Below are 21,143 nucleotides of genomic sequence, written 5' to 3'. Positions count from 1 at the left end.
GATTATAGTTTTAGTAGAAAAAACTAAACCATTATAGAAGGTTTGTATGATTAACCACTCCGGCAGTCCATGATGTGGACATTTCCGAAGCAAATCTCTAAACCTTTCCCATGCCTCATATAATGATTCACCTTCCATTTGGCTAAAACTAGTGATATCCATTCTTAGCTTAGCAGTCTTACCTGGTGGAAAATACTTATTTAAGAATACTCTTGATAAATCATCCCATCCGGTGAAAGTATTAGGAGCATGAGAGTGTAGCCAAAGTTTGGCCTTATCTCTCAATGAAAATAGGAACAATCTTAGCCTTATAGCATCATCACTAACTCCATTCATTTTAATTGTATCACAAATTTCCAAGAATGTAGCTAAGTGTGTATTAGGATCTTCTACTGCATTACCTCCAAATTGAGATTGTTGAACCATTTGGATAAGTGATGGTTTAATCTCAAAATTGTTAGCATTTACCGTAGGCCTTACTATACTTGTTTGAGATCCTTGTGTTCCCGGTAGAGCAAAATCTCGTAGAACTCGCCTATTTGCTTCGTTTTCGGCCATCTCTTTCTCAAATGGTAGCTCTATTGAGATTTCCTCTAAAGGTTGCCAAATCTCTTGTTCTTCTTGCTGTAGTGGATGCCTCCTTTGCCTACGTAGTGTCCTCTCAATTTCTGGATCGAAAGGTGTAACTTCTCGAGACGCCCGGTGCATACACTACAAACAGAAATAAGAGATATTATGCAATTTCAATTGTCAAAAACTGATTACAATATAAGATTAAATATAATCAGCTCAACTAATAAAAATAAATCTGTCTAAATTAATAGAGTTGATTAGGCTCTAATATTGCCGCTCCCCGGCAACGGCGCCAAAAACTTGACGGAATTTTTGTGTCAATGCAAGTTTAATTCCGAATTATACCCGTTTTTTCTGCAAGTATACAGGCCAAAAGCGTAGTATTGGGTATGTATCGGGTCGATCCCACGAGGAGCAATTAGAACAATTATTAGATACTAATTTACTCTATTATTTAGACTCACAATAAATTTGAGCAGAAAATTCAGAATTTAATTCAACTACAAAAATTCTTAGCTAGATAAATGCAATTCACAATAGGAGTAGAATTCACTAAGTATTAAGATCTAGGGATGTAGATTCCACATATAATACAAAAGATCTAAAACGAATGAATTTAACACTTGTTACTACTCTTGTTTAACCAAGGATTCATTTCCAATAATACCAAAATCACATTCTCATGATAATAATGGGTTAAAACAGATTAGTTTTCCCTAATCTCTTGGTAAATACTAATTCTGTTTTGTGCACACAGGAAATGTAGATTTCATCCACTTGAATGTATTTCTATTCTCATGAATATACTACTCAAGCTCTACTTATGTCATTCCATTATTTTTACCATTTCTCAATGAGTAAAAACAACTACAAACCTGCTATTGGTGATCAAACAACAACAAGTAATCCAACATACACAAGTAGATAGGTTAATATATACAAGATATAACAAGTATAAATCACAATCACTTCATATCACTTGACCATAAGCTTCATCTACTCCCTAGATTAAGGAAATTAGCTACTCATGAATGATGAAACACTCAGAACTTCATTAATGCAAATCATCATGAATTACAAATACAAAAAGAGTAAAGAAAGTCTTAGCCAAGATATGGTGAAGCCTTCCAAAAATCTCCTTTGTCTTGAACTTAGATGATTACAAGATGAAACCTCAATTGCCCCTTGCAAGTACCTAGCTAGAGAGAATATGTTTTTCTGTAAGAAGCTAAGCTACGTATGGCTCTCCAGACCTCTCTCAATGTCTTAGCATAAAAACTACTCAAAGGCTCTATTTTTCCAAGTCAAATTCTAACCTTTGATTCCCAAATCTCCACTTTGTTAGCATAGTCAAAAACCAATATTTTTGACTTGAAAATAAGCCATCTTTATTGCCCTTTTGTCTTCTGAGACATGTGCACCGAATTCTCTTGCAGATTGTAGCTGGAAAGTAGTTTGAACATAAGAGAATTGACTGAGCAAATTGCAGAATTACGGCCAGAAAACGCGCCTACACAAAACGCGGTTACAAGTCACGTTTTGTGTACTCGCGTATTCACTTTGGCCTTACTTCATCTGCGATTTTCTCTATCATAAAGGCCGAACTGGCTTTTGTGCAAAACACCAAAGTTGTAACCCTTTGAGTTAGCTTTCCAATACTCTAAAAATCATCCAGATCGGAGTTGTGCAGCCTGAGATATGGTCGAAATACTATCACCTGGTCAAACCTTTGTTTCCAGTTTCGACCACAGAGTGCAGCTTCTGTATTCCGACTTTTTGTCCATGAAAATGGCAGAATTGGATTTCGATGTCTTCATACGAATTGTAGGTCTCTTTCTTAGCTTTAAAATGGTATAAAGATCACCTCAATCTGATCAGTGTAGCTCCAGATATAGTCGAAATACTGAAAAGTGTCAAAACTGATTTGTCTTGCATTTCCTCACTTGAACGTTTTTCACTTCATTCTTCTTGTTACCACTTGAATTCATCACCAACTTTCTATTTTTCATCTCATTTGACATCCTTTGGTGATTGAATCATCATTCCTGCATAAAAATGAAGTTTTTATCATAAAAATCACTAAAAATGCAATATTATCCACTTTTACCAAAAATATATAATTTTACCAAAAACCTCTTTATTTTATGTATAAAACTAGATAATCAACTCAAAATTAACTAATAAAATGCACTTAAAAATACGTAAAATAAACTCTTATCAGAGTTTCTGTAATTTTGAGCTGACTGTTGGGAGAAATGGTGAGACCAAAATCATCCTCTAGGTCTAGGGTCCCTCGTTCTCAGCCCCCTCCACAAGCCTCCATCCCTGTGAATACACCTACCAACCTACCATCTTCTTCTGGTGCTCGAACCCGTTTGGGTAGGGGTAGGAATGCACAGGTAGATACCCCAGCTCACTTTGGGGGGCACCTAACCTTCACTAGACCCGCTGATCAGGAGCGATATGCTAAGGTCTGCGAGCGGCGGATTACACCAAGCAAGACTCGGGAAAAATTAACCGTCATGGGACTAGGCATACGAGAGGAGGTCGAGCAGATGTTTACAGCCATCGGGTGGCGCTCATATCTCGATATCTTATGCCCCGCCTTTGTCGAGCTGACAAGGGAGTTTTACTCCACCTTTGAGTTCGAGTTACCTACGAGATACACCGTTGACACACCACAGGTCATTCATTTCCGGCTCATGGGTCGAGAATTCAATTTCTCCATTACCCAATTCAATCGGGCATTTGGGTTTATCACTAGAGAGTATGCTGGGACTAGGGCGTATGCAGAGAGTGCTTGTGATTACGTAGAGCCATTCCTCTCCCGGTACCATGATGTATGGGAGGACATGTCCGTCGATAGGGAGCGCTACGATCCTTCCCGATCTAGGAGTTCCTTTCTTAAGGACCCTAGTGCCCGCTATGTTCAGCGGTTCTTAGCTTACAGCTACCCGGGGCGCAAGGACAGCTCTGGCATACTCTCTCGCCCTGAGTTCTTCTTCCTCTGGAGTATGAAGAACAATATCAAGGTTAACTTGGGGTGTTGGTTGGCCGCACAGTTCAAGACCGTCTTGGCCAAAAAGAACAAGTCCCTTATCCTTGGGTCCTATATCACTCACTAGGCGATACAGTTGGGGGTTCTTGACCTGGAGGCCCACGACCTAGATTTGGCGTGCGAGATGGAGCTCTTAGACGTAGACTGCTTGGAGAGGATGGGAGTCATCGAGCGCCTGCCTGATGGTTCCTACCAGTTCACGCCCCCGGGACCACTAAGAGCTCCGGGTGCGCATTATTCGTCCCGGGCAGGGCCCTCCTCCTTTCCTGGTTCAGCCGAGGACACAGCTGGGCCATCTTCTTCTGCGCCACCTCCGCCGCATGGGACTACTGAATGGCAACAACTCCGGGAGCAGGTTCAGACTATGCAGGCTCGGATGGTCAACGTTGACGCCAATGTCGCCGCATAGCACAGAATTTGGCGCAGTTTCTGATGCATACAGGCTTTGCACCTCCGTTTCCACCTCGCCCTCCGTTATGACTGACAGGTGTCGTGCCTGTGCAATAATAAATACCTGCTTAAGAAAAATGAATTTTCTGTGTATAGTAGTAAGCAGGGTCGAATCCACAGGGACTGGGAAAAATTCGATTCTTTTTAAATTCGAGACACGGGGGATTTTTATCAGATAAAACTAAAAATAAATAATTAAACAATTTAACTAAAAAAATAATTAAACAATTTAACCAAAAATAAATAAATAATTAATACGAATGTAAATGGCAATTAAATAAATAATAAATAAATTCTAGCCAAGGATACAACTACGTAGACACAGTCCATTCATCCGATCATTGATGCAAAGAAGGTGTTCACTTAATTTTATTAACAGGTTAGTTATAGTCGCCGATAAACTCTAACGACCAGCTTTTCCTTAATTTATTGATAACCAAGGTACGACCATTGATTACCCCTAACCAGGAAATACTCCTAGGTACGACCGTAGGAATTAATTTCCTAATTGCATTAAAAACTAGAAAAGCCTAACCCAAATTAATAACACGTTACGAGGGTTATTTAAATCAGATTGTATGTCCCCCTAGTATGTGAAAATACTAGTTGTCACTAATATTAACCCAACTAAACAATTACGGATTTAATTGATTAATTTGACAAGAGATTAATAAGTTAAATTGCACATCGGGCCCTTGATATCCAATTAACAAAATAATCCCATGAAAATTAAAATAGAAAACATGCAAATATTAACAAATTAAGGAACACGTAAAATTAATTAGATCTCACAGATATTTGGGACTGCGTCTTCGCGTTGATCCTTGACTAGAGGAGAAAATTAGTCACGCCTCATAAGAAAATTCCCACGCAATTGAATTGAATTCATAGACATAAATAAGTAACTAAGAATTTAGGAAGAAACTTGAGTCTCGGTAGACTCTTTTAAGAAAAGTTGCACACCACACAACAAGAGAAGGAAGAACTCCTTCTCTGAAAACCAAAAACTACCTCTAAGCTCCTACGGAGCTTCTCTGGAGAGAAAACTAAAACTCGTCTGATAGCTTCCTTTCACGTCCCATATCTTTATACATAAAAAAACCAGCCAAATGGAGACATCACCCCACGTCCACCAAAGAGGTCATCATTTCTCTACACAATCAATTCCACTCTACTCAAATAAAAGCAATTGTCGGTTCTCTTTTTGACCAAGTGCTCACGTTCACTAACAAGAAAGCAAAACCACAAATGTGCAAAGAAAGCACACTTTAGACAATACAACTTATTTGCGGTCCCCACCAATTTTGATATGTTGTCTAGCCAAATTGAATTCCCAAATGCAATTCCATTCTTTCTCGTTGGTTTGCACCAGAATTGTGTAAAGCTTCACAATAATCTTCTCAAGAGGTTTCTGCTCCAATTTCTGAAATTATATCCAAATACCAAATATAAATATATATTGACAATTAAAACAATATTTGGCAAGAATAAAGAGGAGAATTAACGATAAAATTACTAACAATTAATACCCTATCAATTCCCCCCACACTTAAATCATGCTTGTCCTCAAGTATGGGAACACTAAACTCAACAATGGCTAACTCTCATTTCATTTACTGCCAAGCTATGCTTATCCCAAAATCAAGTTTTAGTGGCTAAGTGTCAAAACATATTTCTCCCGGTTAGCTCCTGAAATCATAGATTCGTCCAATTCATGGCTAACTCGTCTAAGAAATCAAAATATTAAACTAGCAAAAGTTAGCAATTGGGTCAACTAAAAATCAAAATCTCAACATTGAAGAACAAGGATCGGCAGGCCAACATGATCATAAGCTTACTTATTATTATTATTTTTTTTTCCTTTTATTTTCTTTTATTTTCTTTTTTCTTTTTTTTTTTTTTCAATAAATGCTCAGTCCCAAGCTATTCAAGTCTTTTGACGTGAACTCTGACATTTTTAGATGAAAGAGCCCAGTTACTCAACTTTTCACAGCTTCAAGACTAACTACTCATAGATGTCGCCACTTTTTGACGCGAGAGTCGACACTTGTGGTGAAGACTCCCGGTTATTGGATGATGACACTAGCGGAGTAGAGCCATTTATTAACCACAATTATAGCACCAAAATACCAGATAATTAAAGATCATGGCCCACGTCATCTCCTAATATGGAGAACTAAGATCAACAATTGCCCAATTGACACAACAATTGCTAGTAAAATATTTATATTGCCTAAACAATTTAACCACAATTTGCACCCAGTCATTAAACTCATAATATTCACCAAGATAATATGCTTTTACTTGCCATCTAAACAAAATTCATAGGATAAATCACAACCAGCAATAGAAGAGTGAGTTGCCATATTTATTCATCAAGACAACAATAAGAAAAACAACAATTTAAAGAAACTCCAATCAAATCCAAATCCCCCCCACACTTAAAGTATACATTGCCCTCAATGTAACAAATATATAGAAAAAGTAAGAAGAAGGGCAACGAAACTCCCCTGAAATCGTCAAGACATCGGTGGATTAGCCCCTGGAGTTGATCTGAGTCTCACCATTTTCTCCAAATATCACTCCAATCAACAAATATTGGGGCCTCTCGCTTAGTTAATTTAAACAACAAAATGCACACTTCAATCACCCACAAGTTATACAAATACCCCAACACTTATAGTAAATGCAATCAATAAGCACTTGTGGTTTCACACAAGGCAATTACTTCAATAAGCAAATTTAAGTGTTAAAGGTACCTCCCAAAAACACCCTAAACTAGTATCATCGGTGCACGCATAAGGAATAAGTAAATCACACGACTAACCACAAGTCAATCTACTAAATAAATAAAAATCAAGCAAAGTAAAAAGAAACAAGCAAAGTAACACAGAAGTACCCAACTAAGGAGGAATAGAAATGTCAGGTAGTCCAAACACGCAAAATTTTCAAAAACGTACTGTACTAAAAATAATAAAAACATACTGCAATAATAAAATAAGAAAATAAAAAAAATAATAGAAAGAGATTGAGACAGGCGCGTGCATACGAAGCCAGTGGTGCGATGAAGGTGGTGGCTGTGAGAGGGAAGAGTTTGCGGTAGCTGGATCGATGGTGCTCAGCGACTGCGGGTGGTGGGCGACGGGTTGGCGCGCGAGGAGCGGCGATGGCGTCGGTGGAGCAGGAGGAAGGGAGGAGACCTGGGGCGGCGGCGGCTCTGGTTGAAGGAACCAGAGAAAAGGGGAAAGCAGGGAAAGAAGAAAGAAAGAAAGAAAGAAAGAAGAAGAAAAGAAGAAAAAGAAGGATTTTTTTTTTGTTTATTCCAAAAACAATGCTTACGTAGATCTGCAATCTAAAAAAAAAATTTTTTTTTTTTCTTTTGTTTTCCAAATTTTTTTTTTTTTAGGTCGTCAAACACCGCGTGGGCATGCCAAGATTATAAAACATCCACTGACCTCAGGAGACACAAACACTGCGTGGGCACGCCAAGATTACGAAACGTCCCTAACCTCAGGAGACACCAACGCTGCGTGGGCACGCCAAGATCTCACTTCCTGATTTCAGTAAAGGAAATATGAGTACTGATACTACCCAACGAGTAACCAACTAGAAAGAACAAAACAACTAGAAATAACAAAACTAATATTTGGGTTGCCTCCCAAACTAGCGCCTTTCTTTAATGTCTTTGGCTAGACATAGCCCATAATTTGCTTAAACCAAGCAAATTGGGTCCTCCAAATGCGTCATCTCTACTCGCTCAACTGGAGCCTCATCATAATAAGGCTTGAGACGATGACCATTCACCACAAATTTCTTCTCCGTCTTCAGACTCTGGATCTCCACTGCACCATAATCAAAGACATTAGTTACAACAAAGGGACCAATCCAACGAGAACGTAGCTTACCTGGAAATAACTTCAATTTGGAGTGGTATAGTAAAACTTTTTGCCCGCAGACGAATGTCTTCCTAGAGATCTGTTGGTCATGAAAGATCCGATTCTTCTCTTTATAGATCATTGCATTCTCGTATGCTTCATTTCGGATTTCTTCCAACTCTTGTAATTGCAACTTCCTTTGAATTCCGCCCTCCTCGATATCCATATTGCATTGCTTGACCGCCCAAAACGCTCTATGCTCAAACTCTACCGGGAGATGACATGGCTTTCCAAATACCAATCGGTAAGGGGACATGCCAATGGGTGTCTTGTATGCCGTCCTATATGCCCATAGTGCATCCTCTAGTCTCACACTCCAATCCTTCCTATCGGGTCGGACCATCTTTTCTAGAATTGATTTGATCCCTCGGTTCGATACTTCCGCCTGACCATTTGTCTGAGGATGGTAGGATGTAGAGACTTTGTGCAAGACACCGTATCTCCTAAACATTGCAGCGATCGTTTTGTTGCAGAAATGAGTACCCCGATCACTTACAATTGCTCGTGGCATCCCAAAGCGGACAAAAATATTAGACTTAACGAATTCTGCAACCACTTTGGAATCATTAGTGCGGGTGGCCTTTGCTTCTACCCACTTCGAAACATAATCTACAGCAAGCAATATATACAAAAAACCACAGGACGAAGGAAAAGGACCCATAAAATCAATGCCCCAAACGTCAAAAATTTCAACAAAAATCATTGGGATTTGAGTCATTTGACCCCTACGAGAGATATTACCCACTCTTTGACACTTATCACATGACTTACAAAATGAGTAGGCATCTTTGAATAGAGTTGGCCAATAGAATCCACTCTCTAGCACCTTACGAGCCGTTCTCTTCGGTCCAAAGTGACCTCCACATGCAAAAGAGTGACAATAGGCTAGAATAGATTGAAATTCAACTTCACTTACACATCTACGGATGATTTGATCGGCACCCCGCTTCCAGAGGTAAGGATCATCCCAAATGTAGAACTTTGCATCGCTCCTCAACTTGTCTCTCTTTGCCTTAGGCCATCCTGTAGGAAATTTGTCAGTGACTAGAAAATTAACAATATCTGCATACCAAGGCAAAGATGAATTAATAGAAAATAAATGCTCCTCGGGGAATGCTTCTCTCAATGGGATGTCATCTTCGACGACTTGTACTCGACTCAAGTGATCTGCTACCAGATTCTCCGCCCCTTTCTTATCTCGGATCTCCAGGTTGAACTCTTGTAACAACAATATCCACCGTATCAATCGCGGTTTTGCCTCTTTCTTGGTCAACAAATACCGTAAAGCTGCATGATCAGAAAAAATAATAACTTTAGCACCAAGTAAATAAGACCGAAATTTTTCTAAGGCAAAAACAACTGCTAAAAGCTCCTTTTTGGTGGTTGAATAGTTCAATTGAGCTCCGTTCAAGGCTCGAGATGCGTAGTAGATAGCATGAGCTGCCTTTCCTACTCTTTGACCCAATACCGCACCCACTGCATAGTCGCTGGCGTCACACATGATCTCGAATGGGAGGTTCCAGTCAGGGGGTTGGATAATAGGTGAGATGGTCAATAACTCCTTTAACTTATTGAATGCCCCCTTACATGTTTCATCGAATTCGAAGGATACATCTTTTTGCAAAAGTTGGAATAAGGGCGCTCCAATTTTCGAGAAGTCTTTGATGAACCTTCTATAGAAACCTGCGTGACCCAAGAAGGAACGAACTTCCCGCACACTCGCAGGGTAAGGTAAAGTAGATATAACATCTATTTTTGCCTTATCAACCTCAATACCTGTAGATGAAACTACATGACCCAAAACTATCCCGTGTTCAACCATAAAATGACATTTTTCCCAATTAAGCACGAGATTAGTTTCTATACACCTTACTAAGATCAATTTCAGGTTATCTAGACAGTTTTCAAAACTTTCACCATATACACTGAAATCGTCCATGAAAACCTCAATAATCTTTTCAACATATTCTGAAAAGATACTTACCATGCATCTTTGGAAGGTAGCAGGTGCATTACACAATCCAAATGGCATCCTTCGATATGCAAATGTTCCAAACGGGCAGGTGAAAGTAGTCTTCTCTTGGTCCTCGGGTGCGATGGCAATTTGAAAATAACCTGAAAATCCATCCAAGAAACAATAGTAAGCTCGACATGCTAATCGCTCCACCATTTGGTCAATGAAAGGGAGGGGGAAATGGTCCTTTTTCGTGACGGCATTTAGCTTTCGGTAATCGATACACTGTCGCCATCCGGTGGGCTTTCGAATTGGTACGAGCTCACCCTCTTGGTTTGATTCCACTGTCACTCCTGCCTTCTTCGGGACCACCTGTACTGGACTTACCCACGGGCTATCTGATATTGCAAATATAATTCCAACGTCCAGCAGTTTTAAAATCTCTTTCTTTACGACCTCCATCATGAGAGGATTTAATCTCCGTTGAGCTTGCCGTACGGGTTTAGCATTCTCCTCGAGTCGAATTCGGTGCATACACACCGCAGGGCTAATTCCCTTGATGTCGGCGATGGTCCATCCTATCGCCTGCTTATGTTCCCTAAGAACTCGAAGTAGTCTATCTTCTTGAATCTTTGATAAACCCGCGGAGATGATCACTGGAAGTGTCTCCCCTTCACCCAAGTATGCATACTTCAGGTGTTTCGGCAGCGGTTTCAGTTCCAAGACAGGTGCCTGCACCACAGATGGAAGTAACCTTTTGTGAGGTTCAGGTATAAAAATGGGTGCGGGGTCATACATTGTCTTCGTGGTTGGTAACGTTTGCAACGATCCAATCACGCATTTAAGCTCTTCACTCAACTCTACTCCAGAGGTCGTTTCGGACTCGAAGTGCCTGGTCAGGACGACCTCTAGTTCATCCCTGCCTTCAATTTCAAAAACCTCCTGTATAGCAGGGTCAATAACATTTACCGAGAAAACAGAGCCAACATTTGAATCGGATGGATATTTCATGGTCTCAAAAATGTTAAAGTGAACATTCTCACCATCAAATTCCATAGACAAAGTACCCTTATTAACATCAATTTTGGTTCGGGCTGTGCTCAAAAAGGGTCTACCTAACAACAAAGGTGACGGATCACGGGAGTGTTCATCCTCCATGTCGAGCACATAAAAATCAGCTGGAAAAACTAATTCGTTAATTTTTACCAAAACATCTTCAATCAACCCGTCAGGGTATGCATTGGTCCTGTCAGCTAATTGGATTATTATCTCAGTCTCTTTCAAAGGACCTAAGTTCAATGAAGCATAAATGGACTTTGGCATGACATTAATCGAGGCTCCTAGGTCTAACATGGCCTTTCCAATCAAAGTATTACCTATCCTACAAGGAATAGTAAACATACCTGGATCTCCGCATTTTGGTGGAAGTTTCCTTTGTAGAATTGCTGAAACATTCTCCCCAACTATAACTCGTTCATCCCCCTTCAACCGCTTGCGGTTGGCACACAGGTCCCTCAAAAATTTTGCGTACCTGGGTACTTGTTTAATCGCATCCAGCAGGGGTATGTTGATCTCCACCTTGCGAAAGATCTCCAAGACTTCTTTTTCCTTGTCTTGCTTCTTTGGTTTCTCTAACCTGCTAGGAAAGGGAGGTGGATTAGTTTTAGTTGTAGGAATTGGGTTCGAGGGTACCTTTGCATTTTTGTTGTCTCTGCCATCCTCTTCCAATTCTTTCTCAATCCGTTGTTCGTCCTTGTCTTTAGGAATCACCGGTTCGGGTCCTTGAACTTCCTTGCCACTCCTTAAGGTCATTGCGCTTACATTCTTTGGATTTGCCTCAGGTTGAGATGGCAACTTTCCTTGAACTTGGGACTCCAAACGGTTGATTGTTATAGCCATTTGATTCATTTGATTTTGCAATGATTGCACCTGTCCCAGTTGATTTCTCATGCTTTGCAAGTCTGAATCCGTCTTTTGTTGATTAGCAAGTAATTGCTTCATCATCTCTTCCATGGACGGACTTGAGTTTGAAGGGGGTGGTGGTGGTGGTGGCCGAGGATGGTACTGCTGTTGGTGTCCTTGCTGTCTATTTGGCACAAAGTTAAACTACCTATTTCCTCCATAGCTAAGGTTGGGGTGATCCCTCCAACCAGGATTGTAGGTGTTTGAGTATGGGTCGTACTGCTTTCTTGGCGCGGGCACGTGGCCAGCCATGTTCACCTGTTCTGCAGTTTCTTCTTGAACCAGTGGACACATTTCCGTAGGATGACCCACGGCAGTGCACACCCCACACACTTTGGCTTGTGAAGCACTCCCCACAGCTAATTGTCTTACGAAAGATGTTAATTCGGAGATCTGCTGTTGGATAGAGGACGTTTCCACCTCATTCACCCTACGCGTCGGAATGTCCTCTCTTGAACCAAACTGCTGTGAGTTCTCAGCCATCCCTTCAATCAACTCCCATGCTCCTCGAGGGGTTTTGTTCACCAACGCCCCTCCACTTGCAGCATCGATTATGCTTCTGTCCCTGAAAAGCAACCCCTCATAGAAATATTGAATGAGCAGTTGCTCACTTATCTGATGCTGAGGCCATTTGGTGCACAGTTTCTTAAATCTCTCCCAGTACTCATAGAGAGACTCGCTAGGGTGTTGTTTGATACCACATATCTCTTTCCTTAGGCTCGCAGCTCGAGACGCCGGAAAGTACTTGTCCAAGAATTTTTTCTTCAGTTGGTCCCACGTGGTGATACTACCAGGCGGTAGGTAGTAGAGCCAGTCTTTTGCGGAGTCTTTCAAAGAGAAGGGGAAGGCCCTCATCTTTATTTGCTCTTCTGTAATTCCCGGGGGTTTCATACTGTTGCAAACGACGTCGAACTCTTGCAAGTGCTTGTAGGGCTCCTCACCTGGTAGACCATGGAAAGATGGCAAGAGATGAATTAGACCAGATTTTAGTTCAAAGGGAGTGTCATCATTTAAATTTGGAAAAGTAATGCACAAGGGCTGCTGATTTAAATCAGGAGCAGCCAACTCCCTTAGTGTTCGTGCATTTGCCATAGTGACTTCTTCTTGGTCTGAATCACTCGAATTGTCACCAGACAAATTTGTCGGCTCAACCTCTGGATCAAGTCCCCGAGGTGCAATATCGTATTGCTCTTCTCTGAGTCGCCTGGTTTCTTTCCTCGTTCTACGCGCGGTCTTCTCTACTTCAGGGTCGAAAATTAATTTGCCTGTACGAGAAGAACGAGGCATAAACTAGAAAAATACCAGAAAATTAGAACAAAAATGAACTTAAAAAGAAACAAATAATTAACGCCAGTCCCCGGCAACGGCGCCAAAAATTGACAGGTGTCGTGCCTGTGCAATAATAAATACCTGCTTAAGAAAAATGAATTTTCTGTGTATAGTAGTAAGCAGGGTCGAATCCACAGGGATTGGGAAAAATTCGATTCTTTTTAAATTCGAGACACGGGGGATTTTTATCAGATAAAACTAAAAATAAATAATTAAACAATTTAACTAAAAAAATAATTAAACAATTTAACCAAAAATAAATAAATAATTAATACGAATGTAAATGGCAATTAAATAAATAATAAATAAATTCTAGCCAAGGATACAACTACGTAGACACAGTCCATTCATCCGATCATTGATGCAAAGAAGGTTCACTTAATTTTATTAACAGGTTAGTTATAGTCGCCGATAAACTCTAACGACCAGTTTTTCCTTAATTTATTGATAACCAAGGTACGACCATTGATTACCCCTAACCAGGAAATACTCCTAGGTACGACCGTAGGAATTAATTTCCTAATTGTATTAAAAAGTAGAAAAGCCTAACCCAAATTAATAACACGTTACGAGGGTTATTTAAATCAGATTGCATGTCCCCCTAGTATGTGAAAATACTAGTTGTCACTAATATTAACCAACTAAACAATTACGGATTTAATTGATTAATTTGACAAGAGATTAATAAGTTAAATTGCACATCGGGCCCTTGATATCCAATTAACAAAATAATCCCATGAAAATTAAAATAGAAAACATGCAAATATTAACAAATTAAGGAACACGTAAAATTAATTAGATCTCACAGATATTTGGGACTGCGTCTTCGCGTTGATCTGAGTCTCACCATTTTCTCCAAATATCACTCCAATCAACAAATATTGGGGCCTCTCGCTTAGTTAATTTAAACAACAAAATGCACACTTCAATCACCCACAAGTTATACAAATACCCCAACACTTATAGTAAATGCAATCAATAAGCACTTGTGGTTTCACACAAGGCAACTACTTCAATAAGCAAATTTAAGTGTTAAAGGTACCTCCCAAAAACACCCTAAACTAGTATCATCGGTGCACGCATAAGGAATAAGTAAATCACACGACTAACCACAAGTCAATCTACTAAATAAATAAAAATCAAGCAAAGTAAAAAGAAACAAGCAAAGTAACACAGAAGTACCCAACTAAGGAGGAATAGAAATGTCAGGTAGTCCAAACACGCAAAATTTTCAAAAACGTATTGTACTAAAAATAATAAAAACATACTGCAATAATAAAATAAAAAAATAAAAAAAATAATAGAAAGAGATTGAGACAGGCGCGTGCATACGAAGCCAGTGGTGCGATGAAGGTGGTGGCTGTGAGAGGGAAGAGTTTGCGGTAGCTGGATCTGATGGTGCTCAGCGACTGCGGGTGGTGGGCGACGGGTTGGGGTAGCGCGCGCGAGGGAGCGGCGGGCTCCAGGTGGCGCGCGAGGAGCGGCGATGGCGTCGGTGGAGCAGGAGGAAGGGAGGAGACCTGGGGCGGCGGCGGCTCTGGTTGAAGGAACCAGAGAAAAGGGGAAAGCAGGGAAAGAAGAAAGAAAGAAAGAAAGAAAGAAGAAGAAAAGAAGAAAAAGAAGGATTTTTTTTTTTGTTATTCCAAAAACAATGCTTACGTAGATCTGAAATCTTAAAAAAAAAAATTTTTTTTTTTTTTTGTTTTCCAAATTTTTTTTTTTTTTTTTTTAGGTCGTCAAACACCGCGTGGGCATGCCAAGATTATAAAACATCCACTGACCTCAGGAGACACAAACACTGCGTGGGCACGCCAAGATTACGAAACGTCCCTAACCTCAGGAGACACCAACGCTGCGTGGGCACGCCAAGATCTCACTTCCTGATTTCAGTGTTTTTCTCTTGGATATCTTGGCAATATAGGAGATTGGGCAATGGCCATCATCGAATTTTGGTGTTCGTTTACTTTTCTTATGCTTGAGGACAAGCATGGTTCAGGTGTGGGGGGAATTGATAGGTTGTAATTTATCCATTTATTTTATTATTAATTCCTCCTATTACCTGACTTGATGCGGACTTATTTGCTGGATTCTACTCACTTTTAGTATTTAACGTTTATTTCAGGGAGTAGAATATAAATATGATAACAGGTGCCAAATTGACAGAAAAAGAATTCAGATGATTAAGCTTGTTCCAGGGGTATTTTTGGAAAAGAAGATGTCATGCCCACTTTGGTAATTTCCGCAAAGAAATGACGAACGAAGGGCTTCTTCCTGGAGAGGTGCGCCGCAATTAAGAAAAGGGGAGAAAAAGAGGAGCTTGTTTTTTGGGGGATCTTCGGCTGTAGCTTAGCTTGGGAGAGTTGACTTTTCTTTGAACTTTTGCCCTTGACTTGTCTTACGCATGGCAGCAGAGGGCCATTCTGAGTTCTTGGACTCTTCTCTTGACTTAGACTTTTCTTGTTAGTTTTCTTTTGGCTAGTCTCCACGCATGTCAGGAGCAAGGAACGGGAGCCTGATTTCTTTGACTTTTCTTTCTTGCACTTTGTAAATGACTTTGCTCTACGAATGCTAGGAACAATTAAAAAGCTTCAATTGTCACCTGCGCTTTTCATTTGCTTTCCAATTGTTCGACGAATTGCAACTTCCCGAAACGCAGGCAATGGCCGCTGCTCTCTCTACAATTTCCCGCGGGCTTAGTTCATCCAATATGAGCTAATCCCCTCGTTCTAGTCAAGAAACGACGGATGCTTTGGGTCACCTGAAAATTGTGAGATCGATTTAATTTAATCTTTTCCTTTTATTTATTGGTATTCGTGTATTCCCTGATTACTATGCCTATGGTTATTTAATTAGTTGATTGTTTTGGATCCAGATAATTAGTTGATTTGGTAATCTATTGTCAATTGGGGTATTAAATCCGTAATTGTTTAATTACCTCAAAATAGTGACAACTGGCACTATTAGATTCGTGTCAGGGGGATACACGGGCTAATCTAAAATAACCCTGGTAGTGTGTTATTTGGTTAGAATAGGGCTCCTCTAATACGTAAGGCAATTGGGGAATTAAATTCTACGGGCGTACCTAGGATTATTTCTCAATTAGAGCAGTGATTAACGGGCGTACCTTGATCACCGACACAGTAAGGAGGGGTTGGCTGCCATCGTTTGTTTGGTAGTTATAACCTATTTATTGATAAATAATTGGGATTGCTTTGCATCAATGATCAATTAGGTGAATCATTGCTGAAGTTATTTCTTGGCTAGATCTTTAGTTAATATTTCCTTGATTGTAGTGGATTGCCATTTGACTTTTAATTGCCTACTTTATTTTATTTTTGATTGCTTCCTTGTTTTAATTGATTTAGGCCTTTAATTATTGTTATCCTGAGTTCAGTAAATTGTGGTTTAATTTCTAGTTAGTTGTTTATTTTTATTTTCTCATTTGAATTTAGTTAATTATCGTCGTTCCTACAAAATCACCCCCTGTGTTACTTTGGATTTCTTAAGAAACAAATATACCCAGTCTCTGTGGATACGACCCTACTTGCCCTGTGTACAAATTCATAATTATTTGTGAAAAGGAATAACCATCCCATTCGGATATATCGGATCAAGCAAACTCTTCGAGAACAGGGTGAATCAAGTAACCCATTGCACACCAAGAGTCCCTGCTCCAGTACTTAGAATTGGGTTTTGGTCATTTTAACTGGCAATTAGGTTTAATTTTATTATTGCACAGGCTGACGACCTGTCAATTTTTAGTTAATTTTTGGTCGTCAGCCTGTGCAATAATAAAATTAAACCTAATTGCCAGTTAAAATGACCAAAACCCAATTCTAAGTACTGGAGCAGGGACTCTAGGTATGCAATGGGTTACTTGATTCACCCTGTTCCCGAAGAGTTTGCTTGATCCGATATACCCGAATGGGATGGTTATTCCTTTTCACAAATAATTATGAATTTGTAGACAGGGCAAGTAGGGTCGTATCCACAGAGATTGGGTATATTTGTTTCTTAAGAAATCCAAAGTAACACAGGGGTGATTTTGTAGGAACGACGATAATTAACTAAATTCAAATGAGAAAATAAAAATAAACAACTAACTAGAAATTAAACCACAATTTACTGAACTCAGGATAACAATAATTAAAGGCCTAAATCAATTAAAACAAGGAAGCAATCAAAAATAAAATAAAGTAGGCAATTAAAAGTCAAATGGCAATCCACTACAATCAAGGAAATATTAACTAAAGATCTAGCCAAGAAATAACTTCAGCAATGGTTCACCTAATTGATCATTGATGCAAAGCAATCCCAATTATTTATCAATAAACAGGTTATAACTACCAAACAAACGATGGCAGCCAACCCCTCCTTACTGTGTCGGTGATCAAGGTACGCCCGTTAATCACTGCTCTAATTGAGAAATAATCCTAAGTACGCCCGTAGAATTTAATTCCCCAATTGCCTTACGTATTAGAGGAGCCCTATTCTAACCAAATAACACACTACCAGGGTTATTTTAGATTAGCCCGCGTATCCCCCTGACACGAATCTAATAGTGCCAGTTGTCACTATTTTGAGGTAATTAAACAATTACGGATTTAATACTCCAATTGACAATAGATTACCAAATCAACTAATTATCTGGATCCAAGACAATCAACTAATTAAATAACCATAGGCATAGTAATCAGGGAATACACGAATACCAATAAATAAAAGGAAAAGATTAAATTAAATCGATCTCACAATTTTCAGGTGACCCAAAGCATCCGTCGTTTCTTGACTAGAACGAGGGGATTAGCTCATATTGGATGAACTAAACCCGCGGGAAATTGTAGAGAGAGCAGCGGCCATTGCCTGCGTTTCGGGAAGTTGCAATTCGTCGAACAATTGGAAAGCAAATGAAAAGCGCAGGTGACAATTGAAGCTTTTTAATTGTTCCTAGCATTCGTAGAGCAAAGTCATTTACAAAGTGCAAGAAAGAAAAGTCAAAGAAATCAGGCTCCCGTTCCTTGCTCCTGACATGCGTGGAGACTAGCCAAAAGAAAACTAACAAGAAAAGTCTAAGTCAAGAGAAGAGTCCAAGAACTCAGAATGGCCCTCTGCTGCCATGCGTAAGACAAGTCAAGAGCAAAAGTTCAAAGAAAAGTCAACTCTCCCAAGCTAAGCTACAGCCGAAGATCCCCCAAAAAACAAGCTCCTCTTTTTCTCCCCTTTTCTTAATTGCGGCGCACCTCTCCAGGAAGAAGCCCTTCGTTCGTCATTTCTTTGCGAAAATTACCAAAGTGGGCATGACATCTTCTTTTCCAAAAATACCCCTGGAACAAGCTTAATCATCTGAATTCTTTTTCTGTCAATTTGGCACCTGTTATCATATTTATATTCTACTCCCTGAAATAAACGTCAAATACTAAAAGTGAGTAGAATCCAGCAAATAAGTCCGCATCAAGTCAGGTAATAGGAGGAATTAATAATAAAATAAATGGATAAATTACAACCTATCAATTCCCCCCACACTTGAACCATACTTGTCCTCAAGCATAAGAAAAGTAAACGAACACCAAAATTCGATGATGGCCATTGCCCAATCTCCTATATTGCCAAGATATCCAAGAGAAAAACATATATCGAGCACTAGTGATTAAAATCCAAGAAGCCTCCCCCCCCCGGTTAGCCCCTAAACTGCAAACTCCTTCAATTTCCAGGTTAACTACTCTAAGAAAAGGGAATGGCGAACAACATTTATCAGCTAACGGTCCAGATATTCACACAAGTCTCCGTATTAAGTCCATAAACCGGCAAGCCTTCCCCTTATTCATTCTCTCTTTTTCGTTTTTTTTTCTTTTTCTTTTTTTTTTCTTTTTTCGTTAAAGAACAATAATAATTAATACAAAAAGACTTAGTCGTTAGCCGTCGGGGCATTTTGACGCGAACTCCAACATTTTTAGATGAAAGAGCCCGGTTACTCAGCTCCTACCGCTATCCGACCACGTACTCATATAAAATACCACCTTTTGACGCGAGAATCGACACTTTTAGGTGCCGATCCCCGGTTACTCAGTAATAACTCATAGCGGAGTACAGTCCAGCTTATTCACAGCCAAACAATGCACAAACGCAAAATAACAGCACTAGCAATCAAACATAGGAGCAGCTCGCCTCATTATTGCCAATCATGGAGAACTGGAGTCAATATTGGACCAGTTCACATTAAAAGCCATAGTCATTCCCTATGCCTAGAAAAATTAACACAGAAATCAAAAGAGCCAAGCAATCCGATATTCACCAGGGAGATATTCTGGATCCAACAACATTAACCCGATACATTTTGTATTTTAAAAACTTGGCAAAAGTAGACTTGGAGTCAATAAGTCCACATCTCAATTTTTAGCATTCACATGAAGGGTAAGCACCAAGAAGAAAGAACGAAAACGAGCAACTAGAATGGTTTTATTTAATTGTAATTCAGTCATTATATGAACTTTAATTCTTCTGTTTACTTAATCCTTACCTATATTTACCAGACATTATGGCAGTAGTTGTTGATTCAATGCCTGTTGTGCCAATAAATAAAGACTTAGAGGAGTCATTTGTGCAGAGATTTCTCATTGTGAATGAAGAGTATGTCATTCATCTAAGTTTCATAATCTTTCAAGTTAAAAAAAGAACTATTTAAGCGGTTTCTCCGACAAATGTTTGTTAATCTGATGCTTGAATATTAGGATGATTCCTACTGTGTTATCTTTGTGGAATGCATTTGTTGAGAATGAAGGCAAGCTAATTATTGATCGAAGCAACAAGCATCCAGTCATTTTATGTCGTAGGTTTAAAGTTGTTACTTACAACAGTAATTTAAGTAGCTAAATCATTTCTGCTGCAAGCTTGTTAAGTGCAGTTTCTTTATCAGCTGAAATCATGTCAGTGTTATCCTTGGAACAGGAATATCACTCTCAACAAGGAATGATTCGATTATTATTGTTGATCCACCTATAAGAGATGCAAGAACGTTGAAAAATTGGTGATTATTGTTATATAAATGCATTTTTACGTTCTCAGTTAGGACTTCTAGCTTAGCATTGATTTATCTTGTTCCCTTCTATTTTGTATATACAGGGCATGCAGAAATGAAAAGGAACTGCTTGTTGTCAGCAATGAGAAATCATATACTAACCAGTTGTTATTCTTGATTTTGATGATCACAAAGCACTTTGAAATATTTATCTAATTCTCTTCAAATATAAGTGTTTTGCTTTTTAGAGAATCAGGTACAAAGGTGTCAAGGAAAGAAAATCAACCAAAAGAAAAAGCAAAAACAGGGCACTCATGTCGGATGTCCGAAAGGAAGCTGTCGGACGTCCGAAAGGATGAAGAACATCAAGAAGGAAACTCTGTCGGACGCTCATGAGGAATCATTGGACGTCCAGGAGGATCGGACGCACATCGATCACGTCGGACGTCCGAAAAATTTCGTAAAGTTTTTATGACTCTCTGACGACGTTCGGACGCAGAAGCTGTCGAACGATAAAATCCCATTGGACGTCCGAATGACAACTTGACTGATTTTCGGACGATGTGTTCGGACGATGAACAAGCTGTTGGACGTCCGACAGCCCCAACGGCTAGCTGACTCTTCATCTGCCTTCTATCCGTTGGAAGCATAAATGAAACCCATTTTTGGTCCCCTTTAAATACAAACGATTCTGAACCAGGGAGTGACTTTTGCACACTTCGTTTACAAGATCTTAAGAGATATTTTAGCTAGAAAATAGTCTCCTAAGTAAGATTTGTTCTCCAAGTAGTGTGAAGTTCTTGTAACCGAAGCATTTTAGTTTTGGCAAGTGCTAATTCACTTCACTTGTGCAGGAAACCAGCAAGT

General features: G+C 39.5%; 1 protein-coding gene and 2 non-coding genes across 3 annotated transcripts; 2 read left to right on the top strand and 1 right to left on the bottom strand.

Annotated features, from left to right (window-relative positions):
- Nucleotides 1–64: 64 nt before the first annotated feature.
- LOC140036076 (small nucleolar RNA R71) lies at nucleotides 65–171 on the top strand. The gene has a single exon (XR_011839961.1). It is a non-coding gene; the product is annotated as a small nucleolar RNA R71 (small nucleolar RNA).
- Nucleotides 172–12,076: 11,905 nt separating this feature from the next.
- LOC140035514 (uncharacterized) lies at nucleotides 12,077–18,379 on the bottom strand. The gene is made up of 2 exons (XM_072076771.1): nucleotides 18,322–18,379; nucleotides 12,077–13,197 (listed from the first exon to the last, which is right to left on the bottom strand). The coding sequence occupies exons 1-2, from the start codon at nucleotides 18,377–18,379 to the stop codon at nucleotides 12,077–12,079; spliced, it is 1,179 nt and encodes a 392-aa protein (XP_071932872.1).
- LOC113728372 (small nucleolar RNA R71) lies at nucleotides 12,546–12,652 on the top strand. The gene has a single exon (XR_003458094.2). It is a non-coding gene; the product is annotated as a small nucleolar RNA R71 (small nucleolar RNA).
- Nucleotides 18,380–21,143: the final 2,764 nt, after the last annotated feature.

The sequence above is a fragment of the Coffea arabica genome, chromosome 2c, assembly GCF_036785885.1.
Source record: "Coffea arabica cultivar ET-39 chromosome 2c, Coffea Arabica ET-39 HiFi, whole genome shotgun sequence".
Classification (NCBI taxonomy): Eukaryota; Viridiplantae; Streptophyta; class Magnoliopsida; order Gentianales; family Rubiaceae; genus Coffea; species Coffea arabica.
This window is presented reverse-complemented; position numbering and strand designations above follow the sequence as displayed.

Coding starts and splice junctions, on each gene's coding strand:
- LOC140035514 (XM_072076771.1), bottom strand. CDS start 18,379: ATGGCAGCAGAGGGCCATTCTGAGTTCTTGGACTCTTCTCTTGACTTA. Junction 13,198..18,321: donor TCTTGACTTAGACTTTTCTT/GTTAGTTTTCTT, acceptor CTTCTCGTACAG/GCAAATTAATTTTCGACCCT.